The sequence below is a fragment of the Littorina saxatilis genome, linkage group LG2 (assembly GCF_037325665.1).
Source record: "Littorina saxatilis isolate snail1 linkage group LG2, US_GU_Lsax_2.0, whole genome shotgun sequence".
In the NCBI taxonomy this organism is placed as follows: domain Eukaryota; kingdom Metazoa; phylum Mollusca; class Gastropoda; order Littorinimorpha; family Littorinidae; genus Littorina; species Littorina saxatilis.
The window spans coordinates 88,263,228-88,287,097 of record NC_090246.1 but is presented as its reverse complement, the minus strand read 5'-3'; the positions used below and the strand labels follow the sequence as shown (position 1 = coordinate 88,287,097).

Below are 23,870 nucleotides of genomic sequence, written 5' to 3'. Positions count from 1 at the left end.
GAGCGGCTATTTATAGCCTAATCTAACTCGGCATTATTCTGAAACTGAGTGGAAAACTTGGGTGACGCAGGTCATTCAGCTCTCGCGTCGTGACGGCCGCAGTGGTTGCATCAACGTGACCCGCGACATCCTGTTCCACTCCACAATACCAGGCGCTGTTGGTATACTCCGTTTTCCTGCGGTGTGAGGTACCGGCTGCACGGTCTCTCAGGTTTACATTTTGACAGTTATGATTAATTATAGCAATGGGGAATTCCCAGCATCGGCGGTGAAAGACTCTCGTAGCTCCGGGCTAAGTGAGTAGTAAATGAGTGTTTTATGAAGGAAGATAGCTCAAAACTGTTGTGGATTTTTTTGTTTTTTGTGCTCGATCCCGAAATGACGTTACCGGGTGTAAATTAAAGATCTAGGTAAACTGACTTCGTCCTTCATATTTCTCCCTACACAATTGCTGACTCTATTAAGTTCATTCGGAACTAGAACAAGCATTGAAATGTACAAGCAACTTTCATTTTTAGGGTGCACATCACCTGTTCTTTTCAATGATCGGTATTCTTAGTAGATGCCAGGAGATCGGTTACACATTACTTCACTTACTCTTGTTGCAATGTGCATGCACATCACGGCTTACGTTCAGTCAGAACTTGTAGCGCCGCTCTGTCTCATTTAATTCAAAATTTCTTTTAAGAAAAGTTAGATTCAATTGAACTGAACTGTTTTGTGATTTTAACTTCAGACTCCACACATGTCACAATCATTATGACTAGCTTTTCTTGGCAGATTCATCTGTGTTCCACGTAGTCCTTAACGTTAAACAAAACCGAAATTGGAAGGCTTTGAGGCTCACAAGTGTAGTATTCTTGCATACGGTCAGAAACGATGACGAGCGAGTGTAATGACAACAGGTTTATTCAAGTACCAAAACGAGGCCGCCCGCGCAGGCCGGGCAGGGAGTTGCTTCCCTTGCATTGTACATAGAGAAGGATCGTCTGCTACAGATACGATCTACTACTGGATATTACCACACCTCCCTTACAAGTTCTTTTAAATGAATAATAAATGAACTAAAGTAAAACAAATCTGTTCAGTCCTTATTTCTAGTGAACTCAGGTCTTTCAGAGTTTTGTTTTTGGTCCTTTGTCATTTCTTTCTACTGAGCCAGTATGTGTTAGACCTACATTCTACACTCCCCATAAGAAATCTTATAGAGTATAAACGGAAACACAACAATACTGATTTGGTATATCAAGAAGAACTACAGTGTTGATTATCGTTGCAGTGTTTTTTCCTTCATAATATGCACGGTTCATTCTTTCCGAAATAAACCAAAGGAATTTTTCAGGCATAGTTATTTTGTTGGACTGGGTTAATGTTCTTGCCAGTAAGTTGAGTAACACTGTCTCACAGATCAAGTCTATTAGGCTTGACGACACATGGTGGCAGCGGTGGGATCTTGTTTGAAGTCTGGTTCGTTTTCAATGGCATCTATGCGTGAAACAATGCCCAACTTCACACATGCTGACTTGCTGAGGAGGGAACATGGCTGATTCTTCAAGATGTAGAGCTTTTCTGTCATCTCTCTGCCGTGGTAGGTGAGGGTTGCATCTATGGTGCCCACAGGGAATAAGTTGACACCTCCAGGCCCTCTTAGCTTCTTGCTTGTTGTCTGTACTTTGTTGTTGTTCAGCCATGTCTCTGTGTTGCTGACTACAGATACCGATGCCCCAGTGTCGAGTTTGAACTGTGTGTTGTGACCATTGACTTTGATGGATGCTGTCCAGTAATCTTCGTAGTTGCTGTCGACAGTTCCGATGAAGTTTGACTGAGGTTTCGTACTCAGAGTCATAGTCGGATTCCTCGTCGCTCTGTTCCACTTCATGGACTTTCTGTGAAGCCGTCTTCCTGGAACGGCAGACCGTCTCGTAGTGGCCGTGTTTGGAGCATGCTCGACAGGTTGCATTCTTGGCTGGACAGCTGTCCCGTGAGTGTGGTTCTTTTCCACAATAACCACACTTCTGTTGTCTGTGTGGCTGGAAGGTTTGACGTTGACTGTGATTGTTGCTGGAGGCCGTCTTGGGATGAGAGCGTGACTTGTGTTGCCTGTGCTTCACGAAGTCCACTCCTGCTTTGTCTCTGATCAGAGGTTGCGACTCTTTCCTGGCTTCTGCTTGTCTGCTATGCTGTATTGCGTCCACTAGTGTTAGCTTCGCCATGCTCTGCAGCTTCTCGGACAAGTCGTCGTCCGTCACTCCCACCACAATCCTGTCTCTGATTAGTTCATCTTTCAGGGGGCCGTACTCACATTCCTCTGCGATGCGGTACAGCTCCTGGATGAAAGAGTCGACTAGCTCTCCAGGTTTCTGGGTCAGTTTGTTGAATCTGGCCCTCTCCACGACAACGTTCTTACGCCGGGGCACCAAAGTAGTCGTCGAGTGCCTGTTTTACCTCTTCGTACGTTGCTGTGTTTTCGTCGACTCGCAGAGTGGTTAAAATGTCATCTGCAGCCTCGCCCATCGCATACAAAAAGGTGCTGACCTGTTCATTCTTTGATTTCTCGAAAAGTCCAGAGCCTGTTCTGTAGCCGGCGATCGAATCGCGTCCGCCATTTTGGCCATGAAGCCGGCGTGCCGTCGAACGTTTTCGGCAATGGCAGGGGTGTATGGCGCTGGAACCCTGTTTTCAGCTGCCTGGGCCTGTTCATTGTTGTCTCCTTGCATCGTGGGTTCTATGAGACCGCTGCCACCATGTAGTATTCTTGCATACGGTCAGAAACGATGACGAGCGAGTGTAATGACAACAGGTTTATTCAAGTACCAAAACGAGGCCGCCCGCGCAGGGGCAGGGAGTTGCTTCCCTTGCATTGTACATAGAGAAGGATCGTCTGCTACAGATACGATCTACTACTGGATATTACCACAAGTACTTAGAAATACTGAAAGTTTAAAGTACTATATCATGAGTTTTGCAAAGAAGTTGTGACCCCAGGAAAAAGGATCGAACTACCGAAACACTTCCAGTACTCTGATGTCAGTGTGTGTGTGTGTGTGTGTGTGTGTGTGTGTGTGTGTGTGTGTGTGTGTGTGTGTGTGTGTGTGTGTGTGTGTGTGTGTGTGTGTGTGTGTGTGCGACTGAGAGAGAGAGAGAGAGAAAGAGAGAGAGAGAAAGAGAGAGAGAGAGAGAGAGAGAGAGAGAGAGAGAGAGAGAGAGAGAAAGAGAGAGAGAGCGTATGTTTTGTTTGGATGGATTTTCTCTAGTGATTGTTTATTTGAAGACAATTTGTTACGGTTAATTTTATGCTTAGATTGTAATGCAGACATTAGAATTTAGATAGATTGTGAAGATAATAAATACATGTGTAACTTTGCGTTTTTGATCCCATGTTTTAAACGATAGTTTAAATTGATTGATGATATAAGCTTTCATTTAATTTAAGTTAATAATCGGTATATGTTCGTGGGTAAGATAATCTGGGTGAATGTTGATTGGACTTATGGGCCTATATAAAAGATTTGTGAATGTGTGGGTTTTTTTTTAATACTTGAAGTTGTACACAAGGAGCGAATGCATTTTGTAACGTTTTTTTTTTTTTTTTTTTTTTTGGGGTGGTGTGAATAGGTTGCACTGACTGTGGGTAAAGGAGTCACGGCCGGATGAGATTTGTTCAGAAAAGGCGTGCGAGTATTTAAGCTGTGATTTTGTTTGATGTAATAATTATTTGTTTAATTATTATTTACGCTGATGGGGTCTATGTCGACCAAAAGAGTGGGATTCCCTGTAGGTGGAGTTCCTGTAGAGGGATTTCCTGTATACAGGGAATCCCACAGGGTCTAGTTCCAGGAGTGTTTCGCTGATATTGCTGAAAGTCACGTGATGCTTAGCGACATCGGTAGAATTTGATGGTTTTCGATCTTTACGGTGATAATTCTTAGAAATTCGAGTATGGATTGCAAGTGTTATTGAAAAACTCTAACCTGTGGGATTCCCTGTATACAGGGAATCCCCCTACAGGAACTCCACCTACAGGGAATCCCACTCTTTTGGTCGACATAGACCCCATCAGCATTATTTACGTGATGCGATCCCTTTAACTGTGTTGTTTTCTGCATCACGGACGTAAAGATACAATTTGTTTGAATACTACACTCGGACAATAACGTTAATTTGATTCGTATTTCTTCTGACAGTATTGCAATTCGAGGAGAAATTAATTCAATGAAATGTATCTCCGAAAATAAACAAATGTTGACCATTTAGCAGTAGCAAATGAAGTAAGTTAAAGGTTGCTTGCAATTTTTAGTGCCGAAATACCTTAATGCATTTTTGTTGACAGACTGGGAATCGGTCAGTAGGTTTCGTACGAGACAACTGAAACTGTGCAATGGTGTTCAATTCTGACTTTGAATGTTGTGTTTGTGAGGTGCGAAAGTGCATTTGCTTGTGTGTGTGTGTGTGTGTGTGTGTGTGTGTGTGTGTGTGTGTGTGTGTGTGTGTGTGTGTGTGTGTGTGTGTGTGTGTGTGTGTGTGTTTTAACCCCTTGTTTGCATGGTGCGTTCGTGTAAGCATGCATGGTTGGTGTGTGTTCTTTAGTTCTTGGGTGCGCTTGTATTTTTTTGCGCGCAAGTGTGTGTGTATGTGTGTGTCTGTGTCTGTGTGTGTGTGTGTGTGTGTGTGTCTGGCACACGAGCAGGCTGATCGGCAAACAGTGAAAAGAATCACCGATTAAACAGCTGAATTACACGTCGGTCAAAAGTCACAGAGAACACACCACACGCACGCCCACACACTCAATCACACACACACACACACACACACACACACACACACACACACACACACACACACACACACATTTCAAAATAACAACAGAAAAACTAGACGCATACACGCACGCTTGCGAAGAGAGAGATAGAGGACAAAACATAATCAAACGGCCACTCATCGGAGGGAAAACAATGTTAACAAACAACAACCGCAGAACGGGGAATGAAATTAGAACTGAGAAAGGTAAAATTGCAAAAGGCAGATCAGTTGAAGCAAAACAAAATAATGTTAGACAAACAGAATGTTTATGGGACAATGCCTTAAACGGATTTAAATTGGGAATCAAAGAGCTTATAGGTTTCCATGTCATAACTAAATTTCAGCTAAGAAATGCCGTTTTGCTCGTGGGCCTTGATACTTCTTTTTTCCACGATGTCACTGGGTCTTGATGCAATAATTGACTGTTTAAATGTCACCACCAGTGGCTGCTTGCTACGTTGTAACTGCCGACTTGAGTATTATGTGTGTGAAAATGATTGCCTTTACCACTCGTGCTCTTACGAACATTTATTTATAGATTCGAGCACTCTTTCGTCATTTCTGTCAAAAAAGATGCTCTATTCTCCCTACCCATTCAAAATGTGGAATCCTAACACAGCGACCAATGAAAACTACACCTGTTTAATTAAGTAGTTGAATAAGACTAATTTTGTTATTTAAAAAAAAAATCTAAACTTTTTTTTTTACTAGGCCATAACATGTATCTAAATTGTGTAAATCAAGCGATAAACGCAGAAAATCATTAATAATCAAAATGTTAATCATCAAGTTATTGTTTTGGTGGACAAAGCGTTCAGAGGGAAGTATAAAACTCCAGCTTTTGTGCCGGGGGGAAAAGGTGGAACACAATTATTTTTATTTTGTTATTTGTTTTATAAACTGAGTCGAAAATGGTTCTGAAATGTCGATACGCAATTCTTTTAAAGCAGAAGTCCCTGTCACCACCTGATACTGCCAAATTCAAGAGTTTTAACTGGGGGTCAGTAAAGATAATTATAGCCTTTGTTTTATTTTGAAAACTTTGACATTGATTCTGTAAGAACGACTCTGGTCATAATTATCTGGAAAGTTCAGCCTTTACTTGAAGTGTACTGCCGAGTGGTTATCTCCCTTTACTAAGATGCATCATGTGTCTTTTCAATCCAGTTTTATTGTCCAGAAAATTAGAATCAGTATTCTTAGCTCTAACACAACATACGGCAATTAAGCCTACATCACCACTTAAGCATACTGATGGATAATTGCTTCGGTCGCCACAGACCTCCTAACTGCTGTTTATTGTTACGTGTTTTCACTTTCCACTAGACTAAACTTTGAATCTAAAGTAACACCTGCTATCTATTCCGACTTTTTATTTTTATTTGGTGGCCTGTTTATTTGAATTTATTTAATCCATTCATTTATGTATTTATTTATTCATCAATTTATTTACGAACTTTGTATTCTAACTAAAAGAAATTCATTCATAAATGAAACACAGAGAGAAAAAAGACTACGTAAAGAAATATAACACAACATCAAGAGTCAACATGGACATACATTTTATTAAAATGTTTTTCTTTATTTTTTTGCTTTTTTTTTTGGTTGTTATTGTCATTCTGTTGTACACATCCAGTCACTTTGATACTCGGAGAGACGCGGCACGCAATGAACATGGGGGTAAAAGGCGTTTATGAACGCCCCGAGTGATGGACAGTGCAGCAGTGAACACAATACTGAACACAGCAGTCAACGCCGGTACGCCTCTTTTTCCTTGTTCATAACGGTTACAAGGTCGCACATACAAACGTCATAGCTATGACGTCATCGATGCAACGTCACGTGAATGACGATATAGCGGTCGCTCGCAGGGATGTCATGGTCAACACGACAAATTTGAGAGAGAAAAATATCAAAGGAAAAATAAAATATTGCCGTTCAATATCAATCCGGCTTGTAGCAATTAGTTTATACACCGTATATAAACACAAGAATCGTTCAAACATATTGTACATATTCACATTAGTACCACGAAATCAACATGAAGGAGAGACGGCCGATTATTGCTCATGCTACAATAGTTCTGTTGGCGCTAGATTGTTTAGTAGGCGTTGCTAACATGGCAATAATTAGTTCTATTTTGTTTGGTACACAGCACTAGTTCGTTATTTTCTACATTTTCCTGTTGGCCTGAGACTAAAACTGGAGAAGAAAAAAACAGTGCGAAAGAGTATGTTAAACTCGACTGCTTTGCGGGCTAGGACGTTGCAGAGAAATACTACATCGTGAAGACTACTCGGATTCAGGCTACATAGCTCGAGGTCTGCCTTGAAGTCATGAAACGAGTACACATTTTCATCACAAACTTAACACAACGAATGTCGTAACAAAACATCTGGTCAAATCTGCCAGTGTTACCTGACACCAAAAGCGAAAATGAAAACGGGGATTATGATACGAACTGGAGCAAAAACCCAAAAATATGGAAATAAAAACGGGGCAAATACATACATTATTTACACATTTGAACGATTTGTCGCGATTAAGCAAAACAAAATAAGAAGAAAAAAAGGTAAAGAACTGTTCTGCCATTGAAAGAAATTAAGGCTGTGAAGACGTTTAAAATTATAACACAGTTCGGGGAGGGAGGAGTTCTAAAAAGTTTACTAACAAATCAAATTTCAGACTGTAAAAACGTTTCAGACTGAGAGTCTAAATATTCGCAATACGGGGCTGCGACTATGTGCCCTGGAGCATGGTACCGTAACAATGTGTTTACTACCTGATGGCAGAAAAGCAAGAAAGTATGGAGCTAGAAAGGTACTGTATGGTAACTCGTTCTCATTCAATCAGAGCTGACCAAGCCCTAAGCCGAAGGCAGTAAAGGTAGGACTCGAACAATGCTAGTTGGGTGGAGCGATACGTGATAGAGGAGAGAGAGAGAGTAAGAGACAGTGAACAAAGTTAAGTTCTTAGTAAAAAAGGCAACCCACTGTTGGGCTTAAACACAGTGAGAGCATATTAGGTGAAGCGGGCGGTAGAGGCGATGGATCATAGAGTGTTGTATTGCAGGCAGGCAGGCAGGCACGGTGGTTCATAGAGTTTTGTATTGCAGGCGGGCGGGCAGGCAGGCAGGCACGGTGGATCGGTGAGTGGAAGAACTGATGGTGTCAATGGAGGCAGAGGCGAAGAAGCTAGGCCGCGATCCCAGACAGGTCAGCCGCTCCCCCGCTCGATACGCGGCCTTCCCTCCCCTCCCCCCGCTAGAGAGAAAGGGGGGTTGGTTGGATGGATGGATGGATGGATGGATGGAGCTTAACTGTGTGACTGAAGGGATCGGCTTGCGGCGCGAGCAATGTCACATACATTCAGCCCATCATCAGTTTATAAAACTCTGCAGAAAGGAGAGAAGATGGAAGACAGTCAGCCAGGATTAGCAGATTGCAACGTCACGGTTTAAAGGCGCTGTCTCGCACAGCGGGCACCTCAACCTCGCTCTCTCACTCTCACCCCAACACAAAAGGTGAAACATCCGTAGGCATGCTCCGCACGGTAATAGCAGTAGGCGGTCTGGGGCACCTTGGAGTACCCCTTTCCGCCCATTGCTATGTAATTACCGGGTGGGCTAGGCCTTTGAATCTGTTCACCTTTTGTTTCGGCAGTTCGTACAACCATGGCACGATTTACAGTTGGCACAAATTCACATTTCGGCATACAAAGTTCGATTTGCATATTTCGTATGCGTTGTGCGAATCCACCAACACTAATGAGTCCAGAATATGGACATCGTGTCATGTTTGCAATAGCTGAGAACTTGTGGGTGGATTCGTGAGAATGAATTCAGATAACCCATGCAGCCACACGGACTGCACCTTTAAAGACACTTACTGGGACGGTGCATTCACAAAAAGCAGACGACCAATACACGAACAAATCGACACGATCAATGTTATACAAATCACAATAAAAAAAAATCCAGATAATAAATAAGTAAAAGAACAATTCCAATGGATATCAATGAACAAAAAAATGAAAATAAGAAAAAATGTGCACAGGAACAAGCAAGGAAGATGTTCATGCCATTAGTCGCGCATGCCCTGATTGTTATATCCGGTCACGTGATACAAAATAACAAGAATAAGTAAATGCGTCACCGAACATCCCTTTCGCTCTTTGATAGAAAACACGCTGAATGACACCAAGTTCGTTAACAATTCGGAAGGAATTCAGTTGTAATGGAAAAGCTGCATGAACGTAATGGGTATAACACAGTGAGCTTCTTCAACTGGTTTGGGGGTAGAGGGGGGGGGGGGAGCTAGTGAGTAAACAAGAAGGAACACGAGGGAGAGAGAACAAGTGGAGAGAGAGAGAGAGAGAGAGAGAGAGAGAGAGAGAGAGAGAGAGAGAGAGAGAGAGAGAGAGAGAGAGAGAGAGAGAGAGAGAGAGAGAGAGAGAGAGAGAGAGAGAGAGCTGTCAACAAAGCAGCTATTTACATTCAGATTCAGGTTTCAACAATCTTTCTTTTTTTCTCATTTCTTTTCAACAATAATGCTGCTGTGATTTTCTTTTCACGGTATTTAAACATGGAATAATACAAAAGTCACGTGGACAGCGACAAAAACTTGGTGAAGCAGGCCGTTGACGATGGAAGGCCGGAAGAAACGTGCTTAATTCCATCAAGTCAGTCAACCAAACGTTATTCAGTCAACCAGATCAATCAACCAAAAGGACAAGGAACTCAATAGCGTATGTTCGATGAGGCCACAGACAACCAGCCGATGTCAGCTGTTGATAACACGATCTTGGAATCTCGCGGAGTAAAGTCTTTCACTCTCTTCATTTTGAATTCATCAAGTTTCTGAATTCTGAAAAAGACAGGAAAACAAACGCGCATGTCTCTCAGCTAAACACATAATCATGCAACATGGCAATCCACAACTCATTACGCAGTAAATGTTCCTGTCTATGTGTTGAAACTTTCAATTTGAGAAGGGGGATAGAATGGGACCAAGAGAAGGTCTCATCAGAGTAAACGAGAAAGTTAGACAAATAAATAGAAAAGTTATCTTAATCCCGTTAACAATAACGGAACACTAAAGAACTTGGGTTTTTGTACTATATCATTATGTCCAAAATTGCTGGAGTTACATAACTGTCACTTTCTCTTTAGAAATAATGAAATTAAAATCCCGGTTAACCTTTTCACAACAAGAACAACATTCAAATTCCGATAAATGTTTTTATGTGGATTAACACCATTACATGATCCCTTTGACTATCAATATTCATGTTGCTCTCATTACGAAAAGGGTTACGCTTCTATCAGTATGGAGGACGACAAACTGACGTTGCCTGAAAGGCGAACGTGCTTTCGTCTGCTGATCTAAGTGGTTGCTGTTTGTTTGATAGTTCGCTTGCTTGCTTGATTTTCAAAAACAATTTACATTTCACAATGTTATAAACAAGTGAAAAATGCATTTGATAAATTTCACTTGATGAACAAATGTGGAAGACAAATGTTTCTAGCTTATGTACACAACTCGTGTTAACACTACGCATCCACATTATTGTAGTTTCTAAACTTGGTGTTTGTAGTGTATCCGTGCCTAAAATGCGTTGTCTCCCTTGTCCTCGGCCTAAGATGCGTTGTCTCCCTTGTCCTCGAACTTTTCTTCTGTTTGATCTTTTTTTCTCTTTCTTCTTGCAATTGAACAGGGAGATTTTTTTTTAATGTAAACACTAACTTTGTAAGGAGTGCAAAAACAAGAGCAATAATCAACAGAACCAAAAGCGAAAATAAACCGACGAAAACATATAATTGTTTGGTGCTCAGAAAATCAACAAAAGAAGAACCAATTTTCAGCTCCGATTTCCAGAAAACCATCTGGAGGTCATTCAAACCGGAACAAACAGAAAAATCGCCAACAACGTTTGCAAACAAAATCTTTGAAACTGATAGAAAAACACTGCACTCCACCGTCAGACAACCATGCTGCTCGCTTCATGCGACTTGTCATGCAGTCACAACGTGAACACCCTGATGACACGTTGACACCACTGCACCGGAACTTCCGGGCATGAAACCCAGACAAAACTGCGCACTGACAAGAGACACTCGTCACCACGAGAAACAGGACACGTCATCAACCGTCACGTACATGGCAAACACACTCTACGCTGGCGGCTCAGCCGAGCCCACGGGGCTAGGATCCACGTAAAAGAAACAAACAGGAATGTCCACACACATTTACCACTCCGAGAGTGCGGCCGTTCAAGTCAAGACAACAACAGTTCTGACACGACTTCTGACGTCAAACTTGGGTTTTCTCATTTCTGTGATAGAACTTTGTGGTTGTTGACAACCTTTTCTCTCTCGACATGTGGAAGATTATGTAACATCGTCGTTCACATGTATACACACCCTTTAAACCAATGAAAACATAACCTGATGCTTCAGATTTCGTTAGTGTCTGGTACTGGCCATCGTTTTTGAATAATGATGAAATTTGTGTGTATCACAAAATTAACAATTTAAAAAAAAGGTGATCGAAGTTCAATTTTAAATGTGAAACTTTGTCAGAAGTCGAGTCCAAGAGTTGAACGGCTTGCAAATAGCTCATTGTTGTCTTTCCACACCAGCACACACCACAAGAGTACAACGTTGAAATATATCCCCAAAACGGGCTAGGAACTGTTGTGTACGTGTGTGTATCGCACAAATTCATACTGTAACAAAAGTCACATTCACAATCGCGGTAAAAACCTGATTCAAATGTTCTGCAATGAAAGACAGCCTGATAAGGTTTAAGACATAGAACAACAATTAATAAAATAAGACAACTTTAGATATAACCACCCAGTCCAACAAACTCATCTAAGAGTTGTTAAAAAAACGCACGTAGAAATAACTAGGAGTATTAACTGTCCTACAAACTAGACTAGTACTTGACGGCTCGACAACGTCAGAAAAAAACATTACCTATCCATTCCCAGATCACTACGCAATGTCTTATAAAATACATAACATAGGTATAGGCCTACAACAATACAGATAGCTACTGGTACGAAAACCATGCGGACTTAGCCGAGCTTCAGATTTATGTTCACATTAGCTCCAGTGTGTATTATTGTTTTCTCCCCGCAGCCCTTAAGAGTTACCAATATTCCTTCTCTTCATACTGTTTCGCTCAGCCCTTAAGTGTTACCAATATTCCTTCTCTTCATACTGTTTCGCTCCAGTGTGTATTATTGTTTGCTCCCCTCAGCCCTTAAGAGTTACCAATATTCCTTCTCTTCATACTGTTTCGCTCAGCCCTTAAGCATTACCAATATTCCTTCTCTTCATACTGTTTCGCTCAGCCCTTGAGTATTACCAATATTCCTTCTCTTCATACTGTTTCGCTCAGCCCTTAAGTGTTACCAATATTCCTTCTCTTCATACTGTTTCGCTCAGCCCTTAAGTGTTACCAATATTCCTTCTCTTCATACTGTTTCGCTCAGCCCTTAAGTGTTACCAATATTCCTTCTCTTCATACTGTTTCGCTCAGCCCTTAAGTGTTACCAATATTCCTTCTCTTCATACTGTTTCGCTCAGCCCTTAAGCATTACCAATATTCCTTCTCTTCATACTGTTTCGCTCAGCCCTTAAGTGTTACCAATATTCCTTCTCTTCATACTGTTTCCCTCAGCCCCTAAGTGTTACCAATATTCCTTCTCTTCATACTGTTTCGCTCAGCCCTTAAGCATTACCAATATTCCTTCTCTTCATACTGTTTCGCTCAGCCCTTAAGCATTACCAATATTCCTTCTCTTCATACTGTTTCGCTCAGCCCTTAAGTATTACCAATAATCCTTCTCTTCATACTGTTTCGCTCAGCCCTTAAGCATTACCAATATTCCTTCTCTTCATACTGTTTCGCTCAGCCCTTAAGTGTTACCAATATTCCTTCTCTTCATACTGTTTCGCTCAGCCCTTAAGCATTACCAATATTCCTTCTCTTCATACTGTTTCGCTCAGCCCTAAAGCATTACCAATAATCCTTCTCTTCATACTGTTTCGCTCAGCGTTACCCAATATTCCTTCTCTTCATACTGTTTCGCTCAGCCCTTAAGAGTTACCAATATTCCTTCTCTTCATACTGTTTCGCTCAGCCCTTGAGTATTACCAATATTCCTTCTCTTCATACTGTTTCGCTCAGCCCTTAAGCATTACCAATATTCCTTCTCTTCATACTGTTTCGCTCAGCCCTTAAGTGTTACCAATATTCCTTCTCTTCATACTGTTTCGCTCAGCCCTTAAGCATTACCAATATTCCTTCTCTTCATACTGTTTCGCTCAGCCCTAAAGCATTACCAATAATCCTTCTCTTCATACTGTTTCGCTCAGCGTTACCAATATTCCTTCTCTTCATACTGTTTCGCTCAGCCCTTAAGTGTTACCAATATTCCTTCTCTTCATACTGTTTCGCTCAGCCCTTAAGTGTTACCAATATTCCTTCTCTTCATACTGTTTCGCTCAACCCTTAAGTGTTACCAATATTCCTTCTCTTCATACTGTTTCGCTCAGCCCTTAAGTGTTACCAATATTCCTTCTCTTCATACTGTTTCGCTCAGCCCTTAAGTGTTACCAATATTCCTTCTCTTCATACTGTTTCGCTCAGCCCTTAAGTGTTACCAATATTCCTTCTCTTCATACTGTTTCGCTCAGCCCTTAAGAGTTACCAATATTCCTTCTCTTCATACTGTTTCGCTCAGCCCTTAAGCATTACCAATATTCCTTCTCTTCATACTGTTTCGCTCAGCCCTTAAGTGTTACCAATATTCCTTCTCTTCATACTGTTTCGCTCAGCCCTTAAGAGTTACCAATATTCCTTCTCTTCATACTGTTTCGCTCAGCCCTTAAGTGTTACCAATATTCCTTCTCTTCATACTGTTTCGCTCAGCCCTTAAGAGTTACCAATATTCCTTCTCTTCATACTGTTTCGCTCAGCCCTTAAGCATTACCAATATTCCTTCTCTTCATACTGTTTCGCTCAGCCCTAAAGCATTACCAATAATCCTTCTCTTCATACTGTTTCGCTCAGCGTTACCCAATATTCCTTCTCTTCATACTGTTTCGCTCAGCCCTTAAGCATTACCAATATTCCTTCTCTTCATACTGTTTCGCTCAGCCCTTAAGTGTTACCAATATTCCTTCTCTTCATACTGTTTCGCTCAGCCCTTAAGTGTTACCAATATTCCTTCTCTTCATACTGTTTCGCTCAGCCCTTAAGAGTTACCAATATTCCTTCTCTTCATACTGTTTCGCTCAGCCCTAAAGCATTACCAACAAGAGGCGAAGCCTTCAAGGCTCACGTAAGAAATCGACAAACAGTAACACAAACTCAATCACTCCGTCACACACACACACACACAGACACACACACACACACACACACACACACACACACACACACACACACACACACACACACACAGTAAGCATAGGTGAAACTGTGCAAGAAAGCGAGACCCTGGATCTGCCAAGTAGTCTCGGCCCGCTCACAATAACAATGACCGAGACTTTCAGTAATTCCTTTGCGTGACGTCTAACCCTCTTACGTCATAATGTGACGTCTTCAAATAGTTTCTATCACACACGTCAAACACTTTTGACCGAGACTGACGTAATCCATAGACTCGGAAATGTTAAAGTTTCTATCACACACACACACACACACACACACACACACACACACACGCACAGACAGACAAAGTTTATCATCGCATAGGCTACACTTACGTGAGCCAATAATCCTTCTCTTCATACTGTTTCGCTCAGCGTTACCCAATATTCCTTCTCTTCATACTGTTTCGCTCAGCCCTTAAGTGTTACCAATATTCCTTCTCTTCATACTGTTTCGCTCAGCCCTTAAGTGTTACCAATATTCCTTCTCTTCATACTGTTTCGCTCAGCCCTTGAGTATTACCAATATTCCTTCTCTTCATACTGTTTCGCTCAGCCCTTAAGTGTTACCAATATTCCTTCTCTTCATACTGTTTCGCTCAGCCCTTGAGTATTACCAATATTCCTTCTCTTCATACTGTTTCGCTCAGCCCTTAAGCATTACCAATATTCCTTCTCTTCATACTGTTTCGCTCAGCCCTTAAGCATTACCAATATTCCTTCTCTTCATACTGTTTCGCTCAGCCCTTAAGCATTACCAATATTCCTTCTCTTCATACTGTTTCGCTCAGCCCTTGAGTATTACCAATATTCCTTCTCTTCATACTGTTTCGCTCAGCCCTTAAGTGTTACCAATATTCCTTCTCTTCATACTGTTTCGCTCAGCCCTTAAGCATTACCAATATTCCTTCTCTTCATACTGTTTCGCTCAGCCCTTGAGCATTACCAATATTCCTTCTCTTCATACTTTGGCCCGATCTGTTCCAAAATGACGATGCTAATTCCTTCACCATTCATAAACTCTGTCATAATTCAGCTTTACATTTTCGATCCCATCTTTACTTTCAAACTCTATGGTAGCACCCTTTACTGCTGCTAGTAACACTGCTTCCTTCATACCTAAATTCTTCCCGAGCCTCACTCCTATACCAATAGACCAACTCCGGAAATAACTCTGTTGGGTTTGTATGGGTTGCGAAAGAGTGAATACACTTGGATTTAAGTGAGGCAGACTTTCCACACGTGCTCCTTGTCTGCGTGTTTCAGGCACACCTCTCGCTTGTGAATGGCCTAGAATGTGACGCGGGAAAGTTTTGCTCAATAAGTGCAAGAGTATTCACTCTTTCACAACTCATACACTCCCGACAGAGTTATTTCCGAACATGGCCTATCGTTAGTCTACGAAGTTGTATCTATGTCACGAGCGTGTTTAAGAATTCCGACATACTGTCGTCTAGTCGAGGGGATGCTTACATCTCTTTGGTTTACCTCCAATGCCACTAGCATACCAATACCGCCGTTAGCCTACCACCGCCTCAGTTTCATCATTATAAGGCCCCCCCCAAAAAAAAAGAGGTCTGTTTACGGTAACATAGGCCAAAAAAATAGGGTCGGTAGGTCGGGATATTTTTTTAATTTTTTTAATTATTTTTTTTCTCCAAAAAACCATATTTTTACGTTATTTTGCCTTTTTTTTCCTTCCCCCAAATGCCAAAAAAAAGTCTAGGGTCGCGCGAAAAAAATAGGGTCGGTCGGGTTACCGTAAACAGACTATTTTTTGGGGGGGCCTGAGATTTCTTATTCCAGTCTCTTTCAGCCTATCTCCGGTTACAGACTTTCAAAGCCTACGATCTTTCATATTCAATCTGTTTATGTTCAAGCTAGGCTACCTCTTCTATCTCAACCCTGCCTCGTCCAGTGTGACTAACATACTAACCTTCGTAGTCTACTGTGCCGCTGCCGTCAGTGTCGGTCTCCATGATCATGTCCTCGATCTCGTCGGCCGTCAGGTCGTCGCCCAGGGATTTGAGCAGCCAGCGGAGGTCGTCCACGGGGATGACGCCCTTGTTGCCCTTGTCCAGCACGCGGAACGCCTCGCGCAGCTCGCGCTCGTCCTCGTCCTCGCGCAGCTTGATCTCGAAGATGGGCTTGAACTGGTCCCACGTGATGCATCCGGAGGCTGGAGAGACATGTGCCATGTGTCATTGTCACAAAGGCTTTTACAATTAATGTCAAACCGCCGTGAGAAGAAACACATTACTACAAAAAACAAAAAAACAAAAAACAAGTCGCGTGAAGCGATATGAAAACATTTAGTAAATCTGTAGGCATCAAACTATATGACGTCATTAAAGACATTTATCCCAAAAAATGAAAACAACGTGTCTGTCTGTCTGTCTCTCTGTCCACACACACACACACACACACACACACACACACACACACACACACACACACACACACACACACACACACACACGCACGCACACACACGCACGCACACACACTCACACACATCTCAATTTTTATACTTGTTTGCTAATCTTATCTTGCGTTTTTTTGTAATTCGTGAAGTTCAGAGTGCTGGTGCGTTTCAGTTTGTCTCATCATTTAAATACATAATAATGCCTCAATAGTGCCAGTCCCGTTTCGAAGAAAAACACAACCAGGAATTAAGTTGTACACGGATAAATCATGAGAACTATCAAGCAGACACCAGCTCAAATTAAATCTAAGCGATTGTGTAATAAACGAACTCCGGAAATAACTATGTCGGATTGGATGGGATGTGAAAGAGCGAATACTCGTGCTTTTAGCGAGTCAAGCTTTAAACTGAGCTTTTGACACATCCTTCTTGTCAACGTGTTTCAGACACATCCTTCGCTAGAGACTGTTCTATGATATCATGTGTGAATATTTGCCTCAATAAAAGCACGAACCGGCACGGTTGGCCTAGTGGTAAGGCGTCCGCCCCGTGATCGGGAGGTCGTGGGTTCGAACCCCGGCCGGTCATACCTAAGACTTTAAAATTGGCAATCTAGTGGCTGCTCCGCCTGGCGTCTGGCATTATGGGGTTAGTGCTAGGACTGGTTGGTCCGGTGTCAGAATAATGTGACTGGGTGAGACATGAAGCCTGTGCTGCGACTTCTGTCTTGTGTGTGGCGCACGTTAAATGTCAAAGCAGCACCGCCCTGATATGGCCCTTCGTGGTCGGCTGGGCGTTAAGCAAATAAACAAACAAACAAACAAATAAAAGCAAAAGTATTCATTTTTGCACACCCCATGCAAATCCGACAGAGATATTCCTGGAGATTGTCTATTACTCAATCGGTTAGGCATAACTTGAGCTGAAGTCTGGTTGATAGGTCTCATATGATTTATCCGTTTACAACTAAATTCGTGGTGTTCTTCGTCGATACGAGAATGGCACTTTTGAGGCGTTACGAGAGAGAGAGAGAGAGAGAGAGAGAGAGAGAGAGAGAGAGAGAGAGAGAGAGAGAGAGAGAGAGAGAGAGAGAGAGAGATACTGTAATTCCGAACATCATCCATCAAGCAGGTCAAGTCAGTCTCGCAACACTCACCCTCCTCGTCAGCCTCATCAGCCCATTCTTTCAGTTTCTCGTCCTCCACCTGCAGACCTAGCGACTTGAAGACCTTGTCCAGCTCTTTCGTGGACACTGTGCCATTGCCCTTCTTGTCGAACAGGTTGAACGTCTGAAGTGCGTCTGAAAAATTATGAATAAATGTATGACATAATCAGTCACACACTCGGTTACTAACTTACTCACTCCTTCACTCACTCACTCCCTCTTTCACTCACTCACTCACTTACTCACTCACTCACTCACTCACTCAATCATAGCAATACACTTCAAAGGCGAACAACTCTGCAGAGTCTGCTGTGAAGGGCGACGGTAGTCTCCCTGTCACACTCGCCCCCGTTTGAATGAACTTTGTCCCCAATGTTCCGAACCATGGACCCGCCAAGCTTTGGTCCCTTCCAGGTTTGTGGAATGGGAACAGCACGAAAAATGATTCAGTGGCCATAACGCCATTCCTGAACATATCATGTCGAGTCCCATCCCTGTCTACGACGCCAAATGTAACCGAATGCCGAAACACCACAATTACCTTTGGAGGCGAAGTCCAATCAAACAGGATTGAGAATTTTAGAGCTTATTTCTAAGCCCTTTAAAAACTGTTCTGCATTCGCAAAGGAATCCATAAACATACAGAGAGACAAAAGCCGCCAGACCCCATCACAAACAGAGCTCTACAATCCACAGGTGTTGCCTACTTCATAGGCGAACAACTCTGCAGAGTCTGCTGTGAAGGGCGACGGTAGTCTCCCTGTCACATTTACTTTATAGAAGTGTGAAGGGACGTACACACACACACACACACACACACACACACACACACACACACTCACACACATACACACACACATACATGGCTTTAATCATGTTTGGCAAAATCAATCTACTTTTGATACGAGAAAGTTACAATTTGCCATACAAATGAAATTACAAAGTGAATACATACGTTTTTGGAATAAAGCTAAATCAAAAGGAAGTGCAAGATTAAGATTCTATTCAAATATATGTGATACATATGAAATTCAGTCATATCTGACAATGATAGAAAATCGAAATCACAGGACAGCTTTAAGTCGATTAAGAACCAGTAGTCACAATCTAAAAATAGAAACTGGAAGACATCATAACATCCAAAGAGAAAATCGTTTGTGTATGATATGTAACATTGTTGAAGATGAATATCATCTTCTGGATGAATGCGTAAAATTCCATGAAAGTAGAGAAAAGTTTAAAAAAGACGTGACTAATATTGATGTAGATTATCTTAATTATAAACCAAGTGAAATATTTATGGACAAAGATGTTCAAATATGTCTCGGAAGGTTTGTCGCAGAATGCTTTAGAATTCATAGCAATGTGTCAATAACCTTTTTGGTTTGAGGACAATAAACATTTGTTCTTGTTCTTGTTCTTGTTCTTGTTCACCCAACCCTTCCCGTTCCAAAGATTCTAAATCGGTCTCGCATGAGTGACCCCATAAGTTCTCGAGACAAAAAACAACAAAAACCCTGCCAAACCCCAGGTGAAAGAGGTGGTTTTGAACATACCTAGCAACGGGGAAACGCTTTCGACAACATCATCAGAGACAATTGAAACTGAATTGAAGCAGAATAATACCTAGACATGATTTCTGCAGATTTACTGTACATAGCGGCAATATTATTTTGTTGATGTTGCTATTCACACTTCTATCACCCACTCCTTAACAATAAATCATTAACGCCTACTTTACTCCAATGTTACCAGAACAGATAGATATACGCATGCATAGATAGATAGATACCCTGTTTGTGGCTTGCTTTCCTCTTTGAAAGCTATACATGCATTGCAATACCCCCTGCGGGTTAGGGGGAGTCCCATATTGGTTGGGACGAGAAAGAATTTACCCGATGCTCCCCAGCATGTCGTAAGAGGCGACCAATGGATTCTGTTTCTCCTTTTACCCTTGTTAAGTGTTTCTTGTATAGAATATAGTCAATTTTTGTAAAGATTTTAGTCAAGCAGTATGTAAGAAATGTTAAGTCCTTTGTACTGGAAACTTGCATTCTCCCAGTAAGATAATATATTGTACTACGTTGCAAGCCCTTGGAGCAAATATTTGATTAGTGCTTTTGTGAACAAGAAACAATTGACAAGTGGCTCTATCCCATCTTCCCCCTTCCCCCGTCGCGATATAACCTTCGTGGTTGAAAACGATGTTAAACACCAAATAAAGAAAGAAAGAATGCATTGCAATGAGATACCTGTCAGAATCAAACTGAAGGTTCGTGGTTGGTAACCATGGTAAACATAAGTAAATACCGTATTTGTTCATTCCTTTTTAGTTTAAAGAAACACACCTATCCTTGAAATGTGTTCATATTGCCCACTTACATCCCGAGTTCCCATAACCGCTTTCACTACCCCGTAAACAAAAATTAAAAAAAATTAAAAAAAATCCCTGCGCTTAGAACTGTACCCACGGAATACGCGCGATACAAGCCTCATATTGATTGATATTGATTGTATGCGTCTCTCTTTTCGATCATAACAGTACTATGAATGGTAAGCCCTGGACGTAACGGGAATGTCTATTTTAAAGGCACATTCCTTCCTTTAAAATACTTCTGCTCACATGTAGTATCTTCGCGGGCTTTAAGATGAGATAAACTGACCATCCTCCAATTGGACTAATAATGATAAAATAATAATAATGAAAATAATAAACATTCTTTTTCTAGTGCTGTTCACCGCCAAATAACAGTCTCATGGGGTCCTGATTTGGCCTAAATGTTTCGCTGGACCCAAAAAGCAACAGCTAACTAACTAACTAACAGTCTCATGGCGCTTTACATTGGACATTAAAATTCAACATTTTACATATAAAAAGTTTCCTCGTAAGAAATAAAATACAAGCATTGATAATTTACATTTCATTAATACTGAGAGAAAAAAACAGAAGCCTGTGTGCTCTCTGTGCAGGCTGAGTGATAACTTTATGATGAATTAATGTCTCTGAAGCCACTCGTGTTAATCTGCCAAATTAATTCATAACAATCCCGCCGGTACTAAGCCAACGTTTTGGATTCTGCCGGTGTCACGAACTAAAAACTCTCGGCCTGAACAATCCCTCTCAATGCGGTCAATGCGCATGCGCTAACATGGGGAGAGAGGTCGTGAGAGGTCGTGAACAACCTAACCTATGGACTGGGTGGCCGAGTGGTAACGCACTTGCGCTCGGAATCGAGAGGTTGCGTGTTCGACCCTGGGTCAGGCCGCTATTTTCTCCCCCCTTTCTTAACCTAGGTGGTGGGTTCAAGTGCTAGTCTTTCGGATGAGACGAAAAACCGAGGTCCCTTCGTGTACACTACATTGGGGGTGCACGTTAAAGATCCCACGATTGACAAGAGGGTCTTTCCTGGCAAAATTGTATAGGCATAGCTAAAAATGTCCACCAAATACCCGTGTGACTTGGAATAATAGGCCGTGAAAAGTAGGATATGCGCCGAAATGGGTGCGATCTGCTGGCCGATATGAATGCGTGATGTATTGTGTAAAAGATTCCATCTCACACGGCATAAAAATAAATCCATGCGCCTTAAATATGTGCGCGATATAAAATTGATTAAAAAATAATAATAAATAAAAAAATAAAAAAATCCCTGCGCTTAGAACTGTACCCACGGAATACGCGCGATATAAGCCTCATATTGATTGATTGATTGATAACGGCCTAACCCTAACCCTAACCCATGGTTCGTTCGGTCAAAGGGTCGCATTTTGTAAGTCCAAGATTGGCGCATGTGCATTGACAGCATTGGGAGGGATTGCTCAGCAGAGTTTTCAGTTGAACAGTTCGTGACACCGGCGTTACCCATGCAGATGCAGAATCCCATTTTGTTCCGAAAGCACCCAGGATGTGGATTTGTTTTATTTGTTTGTGTGTGTTTGTTTGTATGTTTCCAAGTGGAGGGATTGTCTTATCAGTCTCATATAACAGCCTGGTCGGTCAGATCTGTGATGGTGAACCGGATATTAACACCTCATGTCCCAAATAGTCACTAGAACTGCGGACAAAAATACTAAATTAGCATAGCATAGCGGGATGGTGAGTTGAACTGGTTTCACGCGAAGGGCTGTGCCTTGAACGAAAGCAATACACAATAAACCGATCATAGCCTGACAGAAAGAGAGAAGGAACTTTCGATAAAGCCGTTCAGATGATAATAACGCTATCGCGCGCCTGTGTAGATATACCGGTAAGCACGTGCCGCAGCGTGGTTGCTGGCAGCGAGAGGGACGCGGCGAACTGAACACAGCACAGCGTGTTATCCCCCCTCACCCAAATTTGGCCGAGCTATATTAGCAGTGTAGCTGTGCTCACTGAGTAACTCCGTGAGCTGTGCTGCTGCACTGATATCGCTTCCTATCACAGGCTTCTATCGTGTGCACATGTGGTGCAACATTTACACAGACACAGACAAAGAGAGACAGGCAGTCAGACAGACACACGTACACACACATGTATACACAATGTCATACACACATGCCGCGCGCAGGCGTAAATGCAGATTCAGGTCACAATGTTATAGAACGATGTGAGTTTCCAGCAATGGCTATTTTGCTTGTACGTGTGTGTGTGCGTGTGTGTGTGTGTGTGTGTGTGTGTGTGTGTGTGTGTGTGTGTGTGTGTGTGTGTGTGTGTGTGTGTGTGTGTGCGTGTGTGGTGTGTGTGTGTGTGTGTGTGTGTGTTTGTTTAAAACACCGATCACAAATTACTAATGAATAGATAGATCCTTCGATCACTCAACAAAATACTTAACAATAGATAAATAAATAAAGGGATACTGCAGTATATATGCATCCATGACTCAATAACTCTAGATCAATCAATCAATAAATAGATGTGTGCCGGGCCATATATTTTCTCCACGGTTATCATATTCACTTATGCATTGATTTATCTGGTTTTCTTACGATCCCAACAGGGGATGAAAGCTCGCTAGATTCGACCAAACAGTCGTCATTAGTGTGTTGTGACGGTCAAGGTCAAAATTCGACAAAGTGCACGTGCTGAAATCAACTCGGTGTGCTGTTGGGTGTGTGTAGTTGCCCATCGCCTGACACTACTGACGTCACGATCACGTGATCTACTTACGTCACGAGAAGAGGAAAATTCATCAAAATGGCGGACTCCATTTAGAAGAAAAAAATCCGTTGTTTCTTTTCTCTTTCACTGTCTGCTAAAACAATTGCAAGTAAATGTCTTGCCGCTTCAGCTCCAAAGAAAACGTGCATTCACTGCACATACTACCACTGTGCCATGATGGTATCGGTATGCGCTCACCCAGAAGACACATATAACTTATGCCAGGCGATCATGTACATGTTGCAGAAACAAGCCAATGACCATAGAATCTGTCTGAAACTGCGACTTGTAGTGTCAGATGATGCAATAGGAAGAATATACAAACAGAAACATGTTTCAATAATCTCAAATGTTACTACGTTTTTGTTATGTATGTGGTGCAGTGTGATCATTATTGCTGAAAAGGACCGATAACAAAGTAGTCAGTGAAAAGCAAATGAGACGGACAACATTGAGACACGTAAACATTACTTACCATCGAACCGCTTCTGGGGTATTTTGTATTCGGTCTGCAACAAATAAAAAATACTGTTATTAAGGAAACCTATCACAGCAATTTCTTATTTCAGTGTTGCTGTTTTTTCCCCAGCCCATGTACAGTGTCATACGCATTTGAACTTCCCTGTAGGCATATTTTTGTTTTTGTTGTTCTTCTGAATATCTATTAGGCCTGATTTTTGAACAAATACGTCACGGTCAGAAGCTACTATACAAACATTTTCTTATTTAACTGATTAACTGCTACGCAAAAGCTTCAGATTGCTATACACTTCTTCTGGGTTCTGAAGAAACACTTGACATCCGATCGATGGTAACACAGGCTTTCAATCGTGTCTTAATTACAAACAACAATTTACACATTGAGTATCACAATTAGGTAGTTTTCCAGTTCTTGAAA

At 41.8% G+C, this 23,870-nt stretch overlaps 2 protein-coding genes across 3 annotated transcripts in view; both read right to left on the bottom strand.

Moving 5' to 3' along the window:
* Positions 1-1,417: 1,417 nt before the first annotated feature.
* LOC138954683 (uncharacterized) lies at positions 1,418-8,403 on the bottom strand. Its single transcript, XM_070326469.1, has 3 exons — positions 8,305-8,403; positions 1,837-2,402; positions 1,418-1,796 (listed from the first exon to the last, which is right to left on the bottom strand). The coding sequence occupies exons 1-3, from the start codon at positions 8,401-8,403 to the stop codon at positions 1,418-1,420; spliced, it is 1,044 nt and encodes a 347-aa protein (XP_070182570.1).
* A 979-nt stretch (positions 8,404-9,382) lies between these two features.
* The window catches only part of LOC138960060 (troponin C-like), a 17,246-nt gene continuing 2,758 nt past the window's right edge, over positions 9,383-23,870 (bottom strand). For both annotated transcript variants that reach the window (XM_070331782.1, XM_070331781.1), the window contains exons 2-5: positions 23,448-23,481; positions 17,827-17,970; positions 16,182-16,424; positions 9,383-9,665 (exon numbers count right to left, since the gene is read on the bottom strand). In XM_070331782.1, coding sequence (XP_070187883.1) covers positions 9,637-9,665; positions 16,182-16,424; positions 17,827-17,970; positions 23,448-23,481 — 450 coding nt within the window. In that variant the 3' untranslated portion in view covers positions 9,383-9,636. The remainder of the gene's footprint in view (positions 9,666-16,181; positions 16,425-17,826; positions 17,971-23,447; positions 23,482-23,870) is intronic.